Below are 20,102 nucleotides of genomic sequence, written 5' to 3' on the forward strand. Positions count from 1 at the left end.
TGCTGACCTAGCAGTGACTAGGCTCCTGTGCCTTCCTTTGCATCATTTCATCCCAGGGACTATATTTGAGAGCAGAGCAGAGGGACAGTCTCTGTGTCCTCTGCATAGCTACCTACTTTTCTTTCAATCTAGTAAAGGTTCTTGAGTTCCCAAAGCTCAAAATTCTAAGGAAAGTGATTGATTCTGCATTTCAGCTTCTTGGTTTCTTGGTATAAACAAAAGAAAACGGTGTTAATTTATGGGTCTATTGTCTGTGAAAACTTTCTCCCCATGCCTTCTATGTTTCGTCTTGTGTGTGTGTGTATTTTAACTTTTGCTTCTTAGATTGTAGTTCATCTCACTGAGGACCTGCTTTCCCGAGCTTCCATGACAGTAGTAAATGGATGTCCAACGTTGACCATCAATGTTTCCACTGCACGAGAGCACTGGCTGGAAGGAATGCTGAGGCATGAAATAGGTAGGCGACCACCCTTCTCCACTTACTCAGTTGTAATAACAAATTACCTCAAGCACCTGTTTTTTTATAATTTTTTTTTCTTAGTAATATTTGGCAAAAAGTGATGAAACTGTTAGGTGTCACTTAAAGTGAAGATATTAGTGTCTTCAAATTAAATTTTTTAGGGTACTGTGTAAATGGAGAGTCATTTAACTCCTCTGGATTTCAGGTCGGGCTTCCCTGGTGGCTCAGACAGCAAAGCATCTGCCAGTTCACCCACCTTCAACTGAGGAAATGGAATTAAGTGACCTCTGAGATACTTTTCAAATATCAAGTCTATAATGCTTCTCTTAAAAAGAAAATAAATTGCCTTAAAAGTTATACCTCTTCTAATGAGAAATACAGTCCTTCTGAAGGCCGTGTCCTCGGTCAAACCCAAAGGCATTAGGGTCAGGCCATTTTCTGCTTTGTTTTGATTTGTTAGGTATACATCAATTTGGTTTTAGAACTGTTGGTAGAATCTTTTCTTGGAGAAGAATTGAAATAAGAATGCATTTCTTGTTTTTCATGTGCCTTATTTTCTCCATAGGCACACATTATTTTCGAGGTATTAACAACCTTCAGCAGCCATGGAACAGTTGGACTGGCCGTAAAAAACTTGAACTGAAGCCAAACAACCCCACAGAGGAAGGACTGGCAAGTATCCACAGTGTCCTGTTTAGAAAAGACCCCTTTTTATGGAGGGCTGCCCTCCTCTACTACACTGTTTATCGCGCCAGCCAGATGTCTTTTTGTGAACTATTCAGAGATCTTGGACAGTTTGTCAAGGACCCCAATACGAGATGGGATTATTGTGTACGAGCCAAGAGGGGATGGACTGATACCTCTCAACCAGGTAAGAGTGCCTTAACTGTAGATTTTGTGACTTATTGGGTAACTTGTCTATTGATTTTGGTCATATCCTGCTCTTCCCATCATTGAATCCACTCACCTTTGAAAAATTAAACTTTTGTTACTTGAGGTCAGTGCTGATTTTCCCAAACCACATTTTGTTAGCAGTATTTTGCTCATCTCTTAAGAAAAATTTCAAACCTACAGAAATTGGGAAATGATGATGGAATGAACACTTATAATACTCTGGATTCACTAGTTGTTAACATTTTCCCATTTTTGCTTTCTCTCTGACTTTAAAAATAGCATTATTGAGATACATAGTTCATCAATTTTAAATATACAGTTCAGTGGTGTTTATAATGTCCATAGAGTTGTGCAGACAATACCACTGTCTAATTCCAGAACATTTCATCACCCCCAAAAGAAACTTATCCCATTAGCAGGCATTCCCTATTCTCTTACCCCATTGTTCCCAGCAGTAAATAACCATTAATCTACTTTTATTAGTTTTGCCTGTTTTGGATGTTTCATGTACGTGGAGTCACACGTGATCCTTTGTGGCTGGTTTCTTAGTGCATTTTTAAAGTTCGCTCCTATTGTAGCGTGTACCGGCATACCAGTCCTTTTTATTGCTGAATAATGTCCAGGGCATGCATAGGATGCAGTTTATTTATTCTTTCACCAGGTAATGGGCATTTTGGTTGTTTGCACTTTTTGGCTATTATGAATAACGCTCTTATGAGTATTTGTGTACAAGCTTATATTGCTAATTCTCCTGAGTGTATACTTAGGGGTGGAATTTTGGGCTTATAGGTAACTCTGTGCCCAACCTTTTGAGGAACTGCCAGTGTTTCCAAAGTACTGCACCATTTTACAATCCCACCACAGTGTATGAGGATTTCTAGTATACCATATTCTCCAAAACACCTACTATCTTCATGTTTTAATTACTATTGTAGCCATACTAGTGGGTATAAAGTGGTTAACTCATGGTTTGTCTGCTGGCTAATGATATTCAGTATCTTTTCATGTGATTATAGGCTATTTGTGTATTTTCTTTGGAGAACTGTTTAGATAATTTGCCCATTTTTAATTGGTTTGTCTTTATTATTGAGGTAAGAGGGTTTTTTTTTTTTTTGTATAGTATAGATACAAATCTCTTACCAAATAATGAAATATTTTCTCCTGTAGTATGTCTTTTCACTTTCTTGATGCTATTCTGACTTTGTTTTTTAAAGTTTTTTTTTTTTAATGTAGGCCATTTTTTAAGTCTTTATTGAATTTGTTACAATATTGCATCTGTTTTTTTATGTTTTTGGAGTTTTGGCAAGAGATACATGACGGGTCTTAGCTACCTGCCCAAGGATTGGGCCCACACTCCTTTCACTGAAAGATGAAGTCTTAACACTGGACAAAAAGGGAAGTCCCCTCTTTGTGACTTTTTAAAAAATCATGTATTCATTGGTCTGTTTTGGCTACACCAGGTCGCTCTCATGGGTTCTCTCTAGTTGCAGCGAGTGAGGGCCACTCTCTCGTTGTGGGGTGGGCCTCTCTAGTTGTGGGGTGGGCCACTCTCTCGTTGTGGGGTGGGGGCCTCTCGTGGTGGCACACGGGCTTCAGGAGTCGTGGCTCGTGGGCACAGTTGCTCCATGGCACGTGGGCTCTTCCCTGGGCCAAGGAGCGAATCCATGTTCTCTGCATTGGCAGGCAAATTCTTAACCACTGGACCACCAGAGAAGTCCTCTCTGTAAATTTTTAAAAGCAAATTGTACACTTGACATTTCATTCCTTAACTTAAGCACGCATCTTCTAAGACTAAAAACATTCTCTTCTACTTAAAGCAGTATCATTATCACACTTAAGAAAGTGAGTTTTAATTCAGCAGTATCAACTCTTGCATATACCGTATTTAAATATTCCCAGCTCCTCCAAAAATGTCTTTTACAGGGGTTGGAAAAAATCACTGCTCATGCATTACTTCTGGCAGCAATGTCTCTTTAACCACTTTTAATAGGGAGACATCTTGGACATTTGTTTTTTGTTTCTTGTCATACTGATGTTTTTGTTTTTTTTCTAATTTATTTTTTAAGATTTATCTTGTATTGGAGTTTACAGAGGAGCCTGGTGGGCTAGAGTCTACTGGGGTCACAAGGAGTTGGAGACGACTGAACAGCCGAGCACACACACACAGCTGATTAACAGTGCTGCGTTAGCTGAATGTGTACAGTGAAGTTGCTCAGTTACACAGATATATCTATTCTTTTCCAAGTGCATCACCCATTTAGGTTACTACAGAATTTTACCACAGTTCCCTTTTCTATACAGCAGGTCCTTTCTGGTTATTTGTTTCAAATATAGCAGTATGGACATGTTAATCCCAAACAACCAGTTTATCCTCGCCCCCTACCCTTCTCCTTTGGTAGCCGTAAGTTTGTATTCTAAGTCTATGATTCAGTTTCTGTTTTGCAAACAGATGCAAACTTGATTTGTATCATTTTTTTGATACACTATATAAGCGATATCAGATCTTTGTCTTTCTCTGTCTTCACTAAGGATAATCTCCTGATCTATCCATGTTGCTGCAAATGGCTTCTTTTTAATGGCTGGGTGATATATACCATTGTGTAGCATTGCTTCATTGATATATACCATGATATATACCATTGCTTTATTCATTCCTCTGTCGGTATCCATACTGGTTTCCTCCATTTTTATAAATAGCACTGCAGTGAACACTGGGGTACACGTATCCTTTACCCATAGTTTCCCCAGATATATGCCCCGGAGTGGCATTGCTGGATCATATGGTAGCGCTAGTTTTAACTTTTTTGAGGCATTTCCATAATGTCCTCCATAATTTACTTTTTGCTGTACCAATTTACTTTTCTCAACATCCTCTTCAGTATTTATTGTTCATAGATTTTTTTTAGTTCAGTTCAACTCTCTTATTTTTTATATACAGGAGATCGTTCTAGATTCCACGTCTAGCAGATTTTTGATCATGACCATTTGCATTGGTGTGAGGTGATACCTGGTTGTAGTTTTGATTTGCATTCCTCTGATAGTTAGCAATGTTGAGACTCTCCATTTGCCTTGTGGCCGTCTGTGCGTGTTCTTTGGGGAAATGTCTGTTAGGTCTTCTGCCCATTACTAGATTGTGTTGTTTGTTTTGTTTGATATTGAACTGCGTGAACTCTTTGTATATTTTCAAGATTAATCTTTGCAAATATTTTCTCCTGTTGTGTGGGCTGTCTTTTGTTCATGGTTTCCTCAGCTGTGCAAAAGCCTTTGAGAATAATTAGATCTTGTTTCTTTCAATTTTCATTTTAATTGAAAGTAGATTTAACAGTGTTCTATTAGTTCAGGTACACAGTAAAGTGATTCAGTTATACATGTACATGTATCTCTTCTTTCTCAAATTCTTCTCCCATTTAAATTAAGTTTTTAGAGAATATTGAGCAGAGTTCACAGTGCTGTAGAGCAGGTCCTTCTTGGCTATCTGTTTTCAGTCTCATAATGTATTGTAAGTCTCTAACTCCCAATTTGTCCCTGCCCTCCATCTTTCCCCTTTGGTAATAACCCTAAGTTTGTTTTCTAAGCTTGTGAGCCTGTTTTTGTTTTGTAAATGATTTCATTTGTATCATTGTTTAGAGTCTGCATGTTAGCGATTTCATGGCATATTCATCTTTCCCTATTTGACTGACTTCACTTAGTATGAGAATCTCCAGGTCCATTCCTATTGCTGCCAATGGCATCATTTCATTCTTTTCTATGGCTGAGTACTATTCCATTTGGCATGTGTATTAGATCTTCTTTACCCCTTATTCTATTGATGGAAAAATAGGTTGCTTCCATGTCAGTTACTGTAAACAGTGCTGAAAACACATTGGGGTGCCTGCATCTTCTGCACCATGGGTTTGGGCAGCTGTGCCTAGGAGTGGGATTGCTGGAGCATGTGGTATCTCTATTTTTAGTTCTTACGGAACCTGCACAGTGTTCTCTGTACTGGCTGAGCCAGTCTACATGCCCAGCAATAGTTAGGATTCAGTTTTTCCCATTCCCACTCCAGCTTTTCTTGTTCATAGACGTTTTGATGGCAGCTGCTGTGACTGGTGAGAGATGGCCTCTCACTGTAGCTTTGGTTTGCATTCCTCTGGTAATCAGTGCTGTTGAGCTTCTCCCACATGCCTCTTAGTTCTGCACGTGTTCTCTGGAGACATGTCGGTTTAGGCTTTCTGCCTGTTATTTGGTTGCATTCTTTGGTTTTATTGATACTGAGCTGCATGAACTCTTTGTATATTTTAATGATTAATCTCTTTTTGGTTGATCCTTGACAAATCTTTTCTCCCATTGTGAGGGTGATCTTTCCTTTTGTTTTGGTTTCTTCAGGAGTGCAGAAATTTTCATTTTATTTAGGTCCTATTTGTTTCATTTTTTCATTTGAAGTATAGTTGATAAACAGTGTTGTTCCAGATATGAAGCAAAATGGTTCCTTTATACATATGCATGTATCCATAGTTTCTCAAGTTTGTTTCTTCCCAGATTATTAGAGAATATTGGCACAATCACTGTGCTATACAGGAGGTCCGTCTTGGTTATCTGTTTTCAATAATGTAGGTTATATATGTCAGTCCCAAACTCCTAATTTATCCTTGCCCTCCACCTTTACAATTCAGTGACCATATGTGGGTTTTCTAAGTCTGTGAATCTCCTTATGCTTCATGAATTATGTCATCTCTATCAGTCTTACTTAGATTCTGCATGTAAGCAACTTCAGATGATCGTTCTCTTTCTCTGTTTGACTTACTTAGTATGACAGTCTTCACGTCCATTCAAGTTGGTGCCGATGGATTATTTCATCCTTTTCGATGCCTGAATAAGATTCCTGTGGAAATATGTACATCATCTTCCTTATCCCTTCTTCTGTCAGTGGATATTTAGGTTACTTCCATGTAGTGCATGGGATCATAAGAGTTGGACACAACTTAGGGACTAGACAATGGAAACTTAATGTTTGTCATTGTAAAGAGCACTACGATCAACACTTGGCTACCATTATCATTTTAGACCAGGGTTTCTGCCAGATATATGCCAAGGAGTGAGATTGATGGATCACTCAGTTCAGTCCAGTCGCTCAGTCGTGTCCGACTCCTTGAGACCCCATGAACCGCAGCACGCCAGGCTCCCTGTCCATCATCAACTCCCAGAGCCTACCCAAACTCGTCCATTGAGTCGGTGATGCCATCCAGCCATCTCATCCTCTGTCGTCCCCTTCTCCTCCTGCCCCCAGTCCCTCCCAGCATCAGAGTCTTTTCCAATGAGTCAGCTCTTCACATGAGGTGGCCAAAGTATTGGAGTTTCAGCTTCAGCATCAGTCCTTCCAGTGAACACCCAGGACTGATCTCCTTTAGGTATCTCTGTTTTTAGTATTCAAGTAACCTCCATTTGTTTCTGCAGAGTGGCTGCCTCAGGATTCCATTGCTTTTAGCAGGGTAGGAGAGTTACTTTTTCTCAGTGTCCTTCTCCAGCTTTCATTCTTGGAAGACTTTATGGTGGTGGCCATTCTGAGTACTGCCAGGGGATATATCTAGTTGTCCTTTTGATCTACAGTTCTCCAATAGCAACCCAAATAGAGCATATTATCGTATGCCAATTTTGTGTTTAAAACTGTGAGATGAACATATACCTCTTGAAACTGGCTACGTAAGTCTGCTTTCTTATAAATTACATTTCTCAGCTACCCCAGCACATTTGTTGAGGGCAGGTATCTTTCACCACCTCCCAGTCTTTCTGAATATGATGTGCCCTTTTGTGCCTGTTTTAAAGGTGTAGTTATAAGAAACAGCCACATGGCGGCAGGCTTTATTGATGCCCCAGTCTGTGACTCAAGAAACTAGAGCCTTCTGAAACTTATTTTTCCTGGGTCATAAATGAGAATACCTTGGAGAAGGGCATTGTAACCTGCTCCAGTATGCTTGCCTGGAGAATTGCAAGGACAGAGGAGCCTCGTGGGCTAGAGTCCATAAGGTCACAAGGACTTGGATGCTACTGAGGCCACATAGAACCCAACCAGATGAGAATGCAGTGTGTCACAACTCACAGCCCAGGCTTTCTGTGCCCTAACCTCTCCTTTAGCCGTAGCGCATCCACACTGCTCCAGGAGCCCTGTGCGGGATGCTGTGACGCATGCCTGGGGTGACTCTAAGGAAGGAGGCTAGAGCTAGAGAAGCCAGCGCCAGGAGACGTGGGACAAGGTGACGTTTCAAAGCGTTTCCGGTCCACAGAATCTGCCTGCTTTTGCGGCACTAGGCGCCTTTGGCTGTGGGAGTGCCTCCTGGATCTGGAGATTGTGCTCCCAGCCAAAGGGAACAGGGCGGTCCATGTCCAAGGCAAGGTCATTTGCTGGCACAGCCTTCCCAGATCCTTCAGCCCTCTGCCAGTCTTGGCGTGGGACAATGGCCTGCTCTCACCCTGTGGATGTGTGTCTACCGGGATGCCGAGGGTCCCATGGAAGAGGGCAGGCATTGTCTTTTTAATCTAAGTTTTTGTTGATACTGTAGTATAAATGATTTACAGTGTCACATGGATTTTAACTGGGCACACACATGGTTCAGTATCAGAAAGATAAAGATCAACTCTTTTTAGGCTTCTTTCCCATAGAGTTGTCAGTGTTTCTTTCATCCTGTTCCCTGTGCTATACACCAGGTCCTTTTTATTGATCTATTTCAAATGTATAAACAGGCACCTGTTAATTCCAGTGACCTAATGGAATTCCTTGCTCCTGCACCTTCTCTTTTTGGGCATCATATGGATTTTTTTTTTTTCCTTTGTGAGCCTCTTATGTATTCTTAAGCTCTCTCTCTCTTTTTTTTTTTTTTTTTGCTAAATCTTACTTTTCACCTCTAAGTGTTATCATAGAATATATGTCTTTCTCTGATTTGTTCACACAGTATATGTTCTGCAGGTCCAGCCATATGTCCCCAAATGGAATTATTCCATTGTTTTTTCAGGAGGAGGAGTATTCCTCTGTGTGTTTGTACCTACGCTTCTATATCCCTGCCTCCAGTGATGGACCTTTTTGTTGCTGTTCTGTCTGGGCTGTTTTAAACTGGGCGGCAGTCAAGGGTGAAGCGCATGTATCTTTATGCGTTGTGGTTTTGTCCCTCCACCAGCCAGGAGTACAATTGCTCAACTGTCAGATGACTGTATTCTTTCCCTGAGAAACCTCAATCCTGCTCTGTTGATGTCTGCTAGCAGTTTCCATTTCCTGCCACATTATACAAGCATTCTTTTTTGTGCAGGCCCCTCTCCATCATCTATCGTGTGTAATTGTTCAGTGATGGGAACTTTGTTGACAGTCACGGAATACACTTCTTTTGATTTACAATTCTCTGGTAAGGAGCAATATGATGTGTGTCTTTCTGGGCAACTGTGTGTGTGTAAGAGGGCGTGATGAAAATTCACCTCCTGAAATTGGCTTCTTGGAAGTCTGGCCTCCTATGAGTTCCATTTCTCATACCCACACCGGGACGTTTCTGGATGGCAGGTATGCTTCCTACCTCACAAGTCCTTGCATGCGTGGTGTACTCCTCAGCGCCTGTTTTATGGGTGTAGTTACGAGAATGGCCACCAGGGGGGCAGGCTTTCTTCAGACTCAGACATCGAGAGTCTTTCTGCAAGTTTTTTCCCCCTCCTTGGGTTGTGAATGAGAGTGGAATGTGGCAAAACACAGAGCCCAGGGCTTGTCTTTGTTTCTTTCCTCTCCCTTCTGCTGCCCTGCATGGATCCAAACCCTCGAAGATACCTGTGCATGTTGGTGTAAGCCACACTTGGGGCAACTCTAAGGAAGGTGGCTAGAGATAGGGAACCCATCAGCAGAAGAGGAGGAAACCGGGTGAATTTTCAGAGTTCTCCAGTCCACGGAATCCACCTGCCTTAAAAAGGCTGTGGGATGTGCCCACTGGATCTGGAGATTGTGGTCCCAATCAAAGAGGATCAGGCACGACAGCTCCAAGCAAGGTCATTTGCTGGCACAGCCTTTGCGTTTCCTTCAGCCCTCTGCCAGCCCTGCCTTCAGACACAAGCCTGTTCTGACCATATGGATGTGTATTCACCTGGACCCTGAGGATCCCATGGGAGAGGGTAGGCTCTTTTTAAAAAAATTTTTAGCTCATACTGAAGTATAGTTAATTTACAGTGTCGTGTTTTTCTCTGTGCACCCACATAGTTCAGTTTCAGGTAAAGATCTACCCATTTTAGGCTGCTTTTCCATAGATTGGTTAGGGTTTGGAGTCTGGTTCCCTGTGCTATGCACTAAGTCCTCTTTGAGGATATATTTCAAATCTATAACTGGGTACCTGTTAATCCCAATGACTTAATGGAATTCCCTGCTCCTGCACCTTCTCTTTTGGGGCACCCTATGGTGTTTTTTTCTCCGTAGTCTCTTTTCTTTTCAAAGCTGTTCTTGTCTTGATAAATCTGAATTTTCACCTCTAAGTGTTATCCTACGGTATTTTTTCCTCCTCTGGTTGTGTTCATGCGCTACAATGCTCTGCTGGTCCAGCCATGTGTCCCCAAATGGCATTATTCCATTTCTCTTTTGGGAGGAGTAATAGTCCTTTGTGTGTCTGTACCTGAGCTTCTATATCCCTGCCTCTCATGATGGACATTTTTGGTGCTTTTCTGTCTTGGCTTCTGTAAACTGTGTCGCCATCAAGAGTGTGGTGTGTACATCTTTACGCATTGGGTTTTTGTCCTTTTACTAGCCAGGGGTGCAGTTGCTCGATTATCAGGTGACTCTATATTTCTTTTCCTGAGAAACCTCTGTCCCGTTCTGCTGATGTCTGTTAGTGGTGTCCATCCCCCGCCACATCGTAGAAGGGGCCTGCTTGTCGAGGTCCCTCTCCAGCATCAATCGTGTGTAATCATTCGGTGATGGCCATTCTGTTGACTGCCAGGGGATCCAGGTCTTTGTCCTTTTGATTTGCAATTCTCCACTAAGGAGTGATAACGTGTGTATTTTGGTGGGACAGTTTTTATGTATAAGAGGGTGTGATGAAAATTGACCTCTTGAAATTGGCTTCTGGGAAGTCTGCCTTCCTATGAATTCCGTTTCTCGTGCCTTCACCGGGACATCTCTGGATGGCAGGTATGCTTTCCCATCTCACAGTCCTTGCATACATGCTGTGCTCCTCAGTGCCTCTTTTATGGGTGTAGTTACAAGAAACCGGCCACCAGGCGGCAGGCTTTCTTCATGCCTGAGTCAGAGACTCAGGCATCCACAGTCATTATGAAAGTCTCCCCCCTCCCCCTCCCCCCACCCACGGGTTGTGAATGAGAGTGGGCTGTGGCAAAACACACAACTCAGGCCTTGCGTGTTTTACTTTCCTTTCCCTTCTCCTACTGGCCCGGGTTAATGTCAGCCCCTAGATCATCTCTGTGCAGGGTGCTGTGAGCCATCCATGGGGCAACTCTAAGGAAGGAGCCTAGAGATAGGGAACCCATCAGCAGAAGAGGAGACTGGGTGACTTTTCGAAGCTCTTCCAGTCCACAGAATCCACCTGCCTTGGTGGGCACTAGGGAGAAATAGGCTGTGGGATGTGCCCGCTGGATCTGGAGATTTGGTCCCATTCAAAGAGGACCAGGCACGACAGCCCCAAGCAAGGTCATTTGCTGGCACAGCCTTCGCGTCTCCTTCAGCCCTCTGCCAGCCCTCCCTTCGGACACAAGCCTGTTTTGACCACGTGGCTGTGTATCCACCGGGACCCCGAGGATCCTGTGTAAAGGGATAGACATTTTATTTCTTACTTATTCTTTAGTTTATATTGAAGTTCAGCTGATTTACAGTGTCATGTTTCTTTTTCCTGTGCACCCACGTGGTTCAGATTCGGATATTTAGAGATCTACTCCTTTTAGGCTTCTTTTCCACAGATTTGTTAGGGTTTGGAGTTTGATTCCCTGTGCTATGCACTAGGTCCTCTTTGAGGATATATTTCAAACCTATAACTGGGTACCTTTTAATGTCAATGACCTAATGAATTCCCTGCTCCTGCACCTTCTCTTTTGGGGCTTCATATTTTTTTCTTTTTCTGTGTAAGTCTCTTTTGTTTTGTAAACATGCTCTTATCTTGATAAATCTGAATTTTCACCTCTAAGTGTTATCATACTGCATTTTTTTTCCTCCAGTTATGTTCTGCTGGTCCAGCCATGTGTCCCCAAATGGCATTATTCCATTTCTTTCTTGGAAGGAGTAATATTCCTTTGTGTGTTTGTACCTGAGCTTCTATATCCCAGCTGCTCGTGACGGACATTTTTGTTGCTTTTCTGCCTGGCTGCTGTAAACCGTGCCGCAGTCAAGGGTGGGGTGCACGAGTCTTTATGCATTGCGGTTTTGTTCCTTTACTGACTATGAGTGCAGTTGCTTGATTATCAGGTGACTCTTTATTTCTTTCCCTAAGAAGCCTCCGTTCTGCTGATGTCTGTTAGCAGTGTCCATTCTCCGCCACGTTGTAGGAGGGGCCTGTCTGTCGAGGTCCCTCTCTGGCATCAATCGTGTGTAATCATTCGGTGATGGCCATTCTGCTGACTGCCAGGGGATCCAGGTCTTTGTACTTTAGATTTGCAATTCTCCACTAAGGAGTGATAACGTGTGTATTTTGGTGGGACAGTTTTTATGTATAAGAGGGTGTGATGAAAACTGACCTCTTGAAATTGGCTTCTGGGAAGTCTGCCTTCCTGTGGATTCTGTTTCTCATGCCTTCGCCGGGACATCTCTGGATGGCAGGTATGCTTTCCCATCTCACAGTCCTTGCATATATGCTGTACTCCTCAGTTCCTGTATTAATGGTGTAGTTATGAGAAAGAGCCACCAGGCGGTAGGCTTTCTTCATGCCTGACTCGGGCATCCAGAGTCATTCTGCAAGATCCACCCCCCACCGCTGGGTGTGAATGAGAGGAATGTGGCAAAACACACAGCCCAGCGTTTGTGTGTGTTTCTTTCCTCTCCCTTCTCCTTTTGGCCCAGGGGAATGCCAAGCCCTCGAAGATCTCTGTGCAGGGTGCTATGTCCATACTCTGGGCATCTCTAATGAGGGAGGCTAGAGATAGGGAAGCCATCGGCAGAGGAGGCGGCCAGGTGTCTCTCAAAGCTCATCTGGCCCACAGAGTCCACCTGTGTTGGTGGGCATAGCCAACAGTTGGCTGTGGGATGTGCTCACTGGATCTGGAGATTGTGGTCTCATCTCAGGAGGATCAGTCACTTGCAGCTCCGAGCAAGGTCATTTTCTGGCACAGCCTTCGCATCTCCTTCAGCCCTCTGCCAGCCCTGGCACACAAGCCTGCTCTGACCATGTGGATGTGTAATCACCAGACTGCAAGGAACCCCTGGACGAGGGTAGGCTTTTTTTTTTTTAAGTTTTAGTTGATACTGAAATAGCTTATTTACAGTGTTGTTTTTATTTTTCCTGTGCACCCACATGGTTCAGTTTCAGATAGAGAGAGATCTACTGTTTTTAGGCTTCTTTCCCCATAGTTGTTAAGATTTTGGGTTTAGTTTCCTGTGTTGTACACTGCTTACTCGCTCAGTCTTGTCCGACTCTATGTGACCCCATGGATTGTAGCCTGCCAGGCCCCTCTATCCATGGGATTCTCCAGGCAAGAATACTGGAGTCGGTTGCCATGTCCTCCTCCAGGGGATCTTCCTGAACCAGGCATCAAACCCAGGTCTCCCGCATTTCAGGAGGATTCTTTACCGTCTGAGCCACCAGGGAAGCCTGTGCTATACACTAGGTCCTTTTTGATGATCTATTGAAATGTATAAATGGGTACCTGTTAAATCTTAATGACCTAATGAAATTCCCTGCTCATGTACCTTCTCTTGGGGGCACTATTATGGTTTTGTTTTTTCTCTGTGAATCTCTCAAACTGTTGGTTTTTTTTTTTGCTAAATTAGTTTCCACCTCTAAGTGTTATCATAGAATATGTGTCTTTCTCTGATTTTGGTCATGCAGTATAATGTTCTGCAGGTCCAGTCGTGTGGTCCCAAATGACATTATTCCATTTCTTGATCATGAGGAGTCGTATCCATTTGTGTGTCTGTATCTAAGCTTCTATGTCCCTGCCTCTCTTGATGGACACTTTTGTTGCTTTTCTGTCCTGGCTGCTGTAAACCATGTGGCAGTCTCGGGCGGGGTGCATGCATCTTGAAGCATTGCGAAGCACTGTGCTTTGGCCCCTCACTGGCCAGGAGTGCTACTGCTCGATCATCAGGTGACTCACTCTCCCTGAGAAACCTCCATCCTGCTCTGCAGTGCCTGTTACCAGTTTCTATGGCCTGCCACTCCAAGGATGCCCCCTCTAGCATTTATCCTGTGCAGATATTTGGTGATGTCCATTCTGCTACTGCTAGGGGGATACACCTTGTCGTTTCGATTTGCAGTTCTCCAGTAAGGAGTATATCGTCTGCATTTTCTGGAACACATTGTGTCTAAGAAGGTGTGATGAAAATTGACCTCCTGATACTGGCTTCTGGGAAATCTCCCGTTATGTATTCCATTTCTCATACCTACCCTGGGACACTTGTGGACGCCAGGTATCCTTTACCTCCTAAGTGCTTGTGAATGTAGTCGACTTACATTTCACTGTGCATCTGCTTGTTTATTTATATTCAGATGTAAGTTTACTCCTTTTTGCTTTTTTCTAACTTAATGTGTGACTAGTAACATGCAGAATTGTTTATTTAGTTCCTGGAATTTCTGAGCTTTGTCAGATTGCTGAGCCAGCAATGTGGGTGGGTTCCTGACACAGCTGGTTGGGTATGATGTTGGAGGTGAAACTCCCAGTGGGTTCACTGGCCTTTGACACAGTTGGGAGTTGGCCTTTGTGTCCTGACGCTTTTGTTGGCTCGCTGGTAAGTGGGACCTGATCTGCAGTGCTGGCTAAGATGCCCAGAGTGTCTCAAGCTGTTGTCCTGCTGGTGGCTGAGGCCCACCAGGTGTTATGACTGCTCTCCCCTGCTGCGGGCTGGGCTGAGTCCTGGTATTGTAAACTGCCATTGTCCCAGGGCTTGTGTATGTCCGCCTGTGGCTGGGATTTATTTCTACTTGGCTTATTGCTTGGTCCGAGATGACCCAATATTGGTGCCTTCAGGCTGGTGAGTAGGGTGGGCCTGGAACCTGGTCACAAGGCTATAAGCTGCCGGGAGGATTCCAAAACAGTGCTACAGCACCAGTTCTGAGATGGTAAAACCAACTCCCCAAAGTGGCCGTCACCAGTGTCTGGATCCCCAGGGTGACCTCTGCCTTACTGGAAGATTTTTTAGGATTGACAGTAGTTCTGACCAGGCTCCTTTCAAATTACTGCTCCTTCTCTGGCTCTCAGAGCATGTGAAATTTTGTGGGCACCTTTTCCTTTAAAAGTGGAGTCTTTCTCTTGCACAGTGTCTGGATCTCTCCAGAGTAAGTCCCTCTGACCTTCAAAGCCAAACACTCTGGGGTCTTCTCTTCCCCACACAGTACGCCTGGGCTGGGGAGGGTAATGTCCGGCTTATTCTCCTGCTCCTTGTAAAGGTCTCTCGCCCTGCCATTAGTCTCCATTTGTAGGTCTCCCACCGACACTGCGATTTCTCCCCTCCTGCCCACCTAGCTGTGGCTCCTCCTCTGTATCTTTTGTGTAGAAATATTTTCTGGTAGCCTTTGGTCTTCCTCACTGACACTTGGTCTGTAAATTGTGTAATTTGGGTATGCCTCTAAGAGGAGCTGTGCTTAGGGTCTTCCTAGTCCATCATCTTGGGAACTCTTGAACAATAATTTCTTAATATATGATCCTCCATTTGGTAGAATTCTAGTTCCCTCTAGTCCATTTAAACCTAGAGCAAAAATTTTAAAAATTTATACAAGTTATGTCATGATGGGAGAAAGGTTTTCTTTGTAAGTAGAACACCATTTTTTATCTAGGCTCAGCTCTCATTCCTGGTTTTCATATTACATATTCTTTACAAATTCAGTTCTAGTTTTTGGTTTCATTGGGGGAAGGGGTAGTATCAAAATCATCTACAGTTAATTTTAATAGAGTAAAGGGTACTATTTAAAACAAAGGGATTTCTGACATCTGTTCTCCAGCTTACCTTCCCCAGCCTTCCCCCCCCAGATGGCTTCAGTGTATCATGGGAGTTAAGCTTATGCTCAGAGGGTGGGCGGGACAATTATGAATCATGTCCCTTAAATGACTGGTGTTTCTTTAGGGGAGAATGCTGTTTGGATGATGGGGAGTCAGGGAAAAGCAATTCTTAAAGGGAAGCTACTCGGCTGCACTCATTCGTGGTGGTTCTCAAGACCCTGCACCTTACATTCATTGTTACGGTGATAGTTAAGTTTCTAAGTTTGCTCCGCCCCTTTTTTTGTTATACACAGGACTGATTCCTCTAGAAAAGTGAATGGGCTGGTATCTAGTTACTTTGTTTACTTTCTGATTAAAGAAGCTCTGTTTTGGTTCCTCCAGGGTGTTTCAGTAAAGACCAGGTATACTTGGATGGTATCCTGCAAATCCTCCGCTATAGAGAGACTATTGACTTCCATCTTCTGACCACCCTGGGGAAGGTGAGTTAGACCAACAGCACACCCAGACACACCAGGTCAGCATTTCCTCCAGCTCATTTCATGATTAAATAGGGCTCAAGCTGAAACTCTTTACCAATAAAATCATATTCCTTATGTGATGATAAGAGGGAAAAAATGGGGTTCTGTCACAGAACCAAGTTACAATATTTCTTTGTGGACAGTAAAAAAAGGAAATTTGGAATCATTAATTTTTATATGCATATTTTTCTGAAATATTTTAAAGTGAGCTGCAGGTATAACTACTCATCTTCATGCATTAGCATGATCTCCCAAGAACAAGGATATTCTGACATGACCATATGATTTTCTAAAGAAATTTGTCATTGATTCCATATAATGCCTGAAAAAACAGTCCACTTCATATTCTCCAGATCATCTCTAAAATGTCCCGTGTAGCTTTTTCATGATTCTAAATGCAGTCAAGATTTATGCCTTGCATTTAGTTGTTCTCTCTACACTCTTAATTTATAAAGTCCCCCTCACCCTAGGCTTTTTCTTTTTTGTGACATTTTTAAGAATTCAGGACAATTCCCTTGAGAATTCCTGGACTATCAGATTGTTTGATTTTCCAGGCAAGAGTACTGGAGTGGGGTGCCATTTCTTATAATTAGCTTCGGGTTAAACATGTTTGCCAAGAAATACTGCTTAAATGAGTCATGTGTCTCCCAGTGTCACATTAGACAGCATGTATTTTGTCCCATCATTAATGATACTCTTTAATTACCCGGGTAAGTTAATTACTGCCAGACCTCTCCTTTGTAAAGGTACCTTTTCACCACTGCATCAATAAGTAATTTGTGGAATGATACCTTTAAATGTACTATTCTCTAACCTTTCTAGAAATGGTTTTAACATCTTTTGATGATTTTTGCCCAAGTCAGTTATCACACTGGTAGTAGCAAAATAGAGATCTTTGGATTCTGTTGCATTTCCCTACTCCCTTTTCTTCAGCTCTTCCAATGACTGCTCTTATGCTTTTAAAAACATGTCTACATGTTTCCCAGCAAAGTAAAATACCCTGGGCTCACTTTAGATAGTTCTTCAAGGAAGTCTTGATTCCTCTTAGTGGGAAATGGTATTTAGAAAACAAGATCTCAGCACAAAATGTGTACATCACTTCTGGGGTGCTGATACTTCTAGACCTTTTCAATGAGCAAATTGTTTGTTTGTTTTAAATCATAAGGACATTCTAATTCAAATCAGACACCACAAGGTGCTTTTACAGCCCTTTCCATTCCATGTGTGTATCTTTTTCTTGAAATGAGAACCTTATTTCCCAGCGTTAGTCTCATTAAACTCAGAATGGTTTAAGATAAAACTACATCAGTATCAACACCAAACCTATTTCCTATCACCTACTACAGTTAGTGACATAAATATTCAATAAAATAATTGAGTGTTGATCAGAAGATAATAATACTTAAAACGAACCATGTTTTGGAATTTCACATTGCACAGATAATTTATAGAACTTAAAAATTTTACCCCTAAGCTTAATATAGTACCTGTGAAAGACTGGCTTCTTCCTCAAATGATGAAAGAGATGTGAAATTTTTAAAAATACTTAAAAATTTCAAAGCAAGAGAATTTAACAAAACACAAATTGTATTTCTCAAACTAAATAGAAAAAATTAATATACAATTGTGCTGATTTTCCTAATATATTAATACAGCATTTACATTCTGTTTTCTCAATTCTTTTAGATTTAGGCAGGAGATTTTAGTTTAATTTCTAGATAAACTATAAGTCCAAGATAGATTGTTAAATCACATACTGACTTTTCAAAATATGGTGATGGTATGCATCTACACAGTAAAGTTTTATTTTCCAGGTATTAATTTTACCTACGTCAAACTTCACTAAGACCAAGGGAAGAAATTGCCCTTCAAAATTTAACTGGTAGTTACATTTAAAAATTAACCCATCCCTTTTTTCAGGTCTCTTATGAAGATGTGGATCGCTTAAAAGGATTGGCAGTTACTGAAAACATGAGGATTCCTCACTTTTTGCAGGACCATAGCCGATATATGGAGCACTTAGAGAAGATCATGGAAGTGAATGAACTGACTGACAGGGAACTGAAAGACCTTATATGTTAAACAGTATTCTTGCGAACATAGCTAAGTTATACCTCCATGTATATTACCAGTTAGGTGCAGTTGGCACCAGCAGATTTATAAAAGAAGAATGGGTTTACATGAGTTTTCTGAAGAATGATCTGCAGTATTCAGCTAAATATTTAAGTTGAGAACAAATGTTAAACTGTTTCCCTAAAATGTTTCTGTAGGCTCCAGGGGAAAGTTACTCCTGTTCTTATCTGAATCTCAGAGTCAGCTGAAAATACTGCTGCTGAGTGTCTTTGAGGAACCCTGGTCAGACGGCCTGATCAGCTGCTTCCTGAGCCATAAGCGTTGGTCTTAGTGCCCCTGCCTGAGCACCAAGACCAGCTCTGCCTGGAGATTGAATTCTAGTGTTGTTCAAACTCCAGGGGGTCTGTCTTATTTAATAAATAATGGTAATTATTCTCCTTTGAAAAATCAGTCTGTATTGTATCCCCAAAAGCTAGAAAATAAATTTAAGACTTATTTTCCTATATGTTAAGTAATGTGGAAGGGAAAAGCAATTTTTAAAGTTATTCATTTTTGTCCAGTTATCCCTTAGCTAAACTTGGTTTTCATTTGCTGAAATATATCGTACCTCTTCAAAATTTTAACCAAGTTTTAGGGTCTTTTCTCCCCATTTCTCTCTATTCCTTTTTGTAAATGAAAATACAAGTCTCAGAGCGGTTTTTCTACCTAAATAGTTGGGCAAGAGAGAAGCCACTTACCTTTTTTTAAAATTAAATGGAGCAAGGGGCTGGATGTTGACTGGGTAGCATCTACAGTAAGCTTAACTATACTCTGAGAAGCAGAATTTCTGGGCATTGCTATTTGATACACTGGCTCTGTAATATTGGCTCAGAGTAATCAAAATCTTTGACTTCATCAAGCCAAAAATGATATAGTTTGAATTTCAAAAATGAGTTCTGCTTCACTATACTTATACCTAGGTTTGTAATTTATCAATTTCAATATAAACTTGTGTGTTATATATATACACACACACACTTGGGATCAAGGGGTTTTTCAAACAGCTTTTTTAGTAATCAGAAAGGATACTGCTGTAAATACCCCATTCAAAATTGCTGTTGTAAGTGTGCGAGTGTATCTTTACCTCAATTCAGGCTCAGCTATGGTGCTAACACTGGTAGATGTACTCCGCAAAGCCTGGTTCACATTCATACTAGGAAAGGATTTTAGAAACTCTTTTGCAGACTAGGTTATGTCATTTTTCTCTTTACGTATCTAGAAGGGCTTGCCTCAAAGAATGATATACTTCAAACTGGCACCTGGCAGTTCTTGCAAAGCCACACATTTCGCCTAATCGAGCAGGCCAGGCCCTTTGGGGCACGGAAGGTGCCCGCACTTGTGTCGTGCTGGCTGGAGTGTGCCCTGCACTCTGCAGGGCTGGGGGCACCGTGTACCGGTACTAACCAGACACCAGAATACCACTCTTGTCCCTCCAGGCATCATTTACCTGTAGCAAAGTCACCCAGTTTCAGCTTTTGTGTAGTGTTTTCTGACTTCATTTTTAAACTTATCAAAGGTAATTGTGAAAACAATGTTTTATTAACTGAAATTGAAACACACACAGAAATGGCAATATTGATGTCCTGTGACTTAAGCCTAAATGCTTATATATTCAACATTTGTAGGCAATAACACTGCTAATCTTATGGTTTAAACATAAAGGAAAACCATAGCAGCCTTAATTTCCTATTGGTAGGATTGTTTGTGTGGTTTCATTCCCTGCATTTTAAAATGGATAGATATTATATGATCTGAAAAGGGAAAACCTTTCTTGCCTTCCTGCTTTGGTATAGAGACAAAAAACATGAGCACTATCTGGACAAAAAAAAAAAGACCTTAAATCACACTGATTAAGATAGTTCAAAAGTTAGCACTGAACCAAAAGTAGTTTAAGATTAGCAGAAATACTTAAAGAGCTCTAAGCTTTAAAAGTTGAGATTGAAGATTTAATGTTTATTCTCTTTCTCAAAATAGCATTAAGGTCAGTTTTGTTCTCCCCAAATAAAAGTTTTTAGAAATAGAAAATT

General features: G+C 41.8%; 1 protein-coding gene across 1 annotated transcript in view; it reads left to right on the forward strand.

Annotated features, from left to right (window-relative positions):
• Window positions 1-19,901, forward strand: part of KIAA0895 (KIAA0895 ortholog) — a 42,431-nt gene extending 22,530 nt beyond the window's left edge. The window contains exons 3-6 of the mRNA XM_040260189.1: window positions 325-457; window positions 1,026-1,331; window positions 15,827-15,924; window positions 17,884-19,901. Coding sequence (XP_040116123.1) covers window positions 325-457; window positions 1,026-1,331; window positions 15,827-15,924; window positions 17,884-18,045 — 699 coding nt within the window. The 3' untranslated portion in view covers window positions 18,046-19,901. The remainder of the gene's footprint in view (window positions 1-324; window positions 458-1,025; window positions 1,332-15,826; window positions 15,925-17,883) is intronic.
• Window positions 19,902-20,102: the final 201 nt, after the last annotated feature.

This window comes from Oryx dammah, unplaced genomic scaffold (genome assembly GCF_014754425.2).
Source record: "Oryx dammah isolate SB20612 unplaced genomic scaffold, SCBI_Odam_1.1 HiC_scaffold_18, whole genome shotgun sequence".
NCBI classification, from domain to species: Eukaryota; Metazoa; Chordata; class Mammalia; order Artiodactyla; family Bovidae; genus Oryx; species Oryx dammah.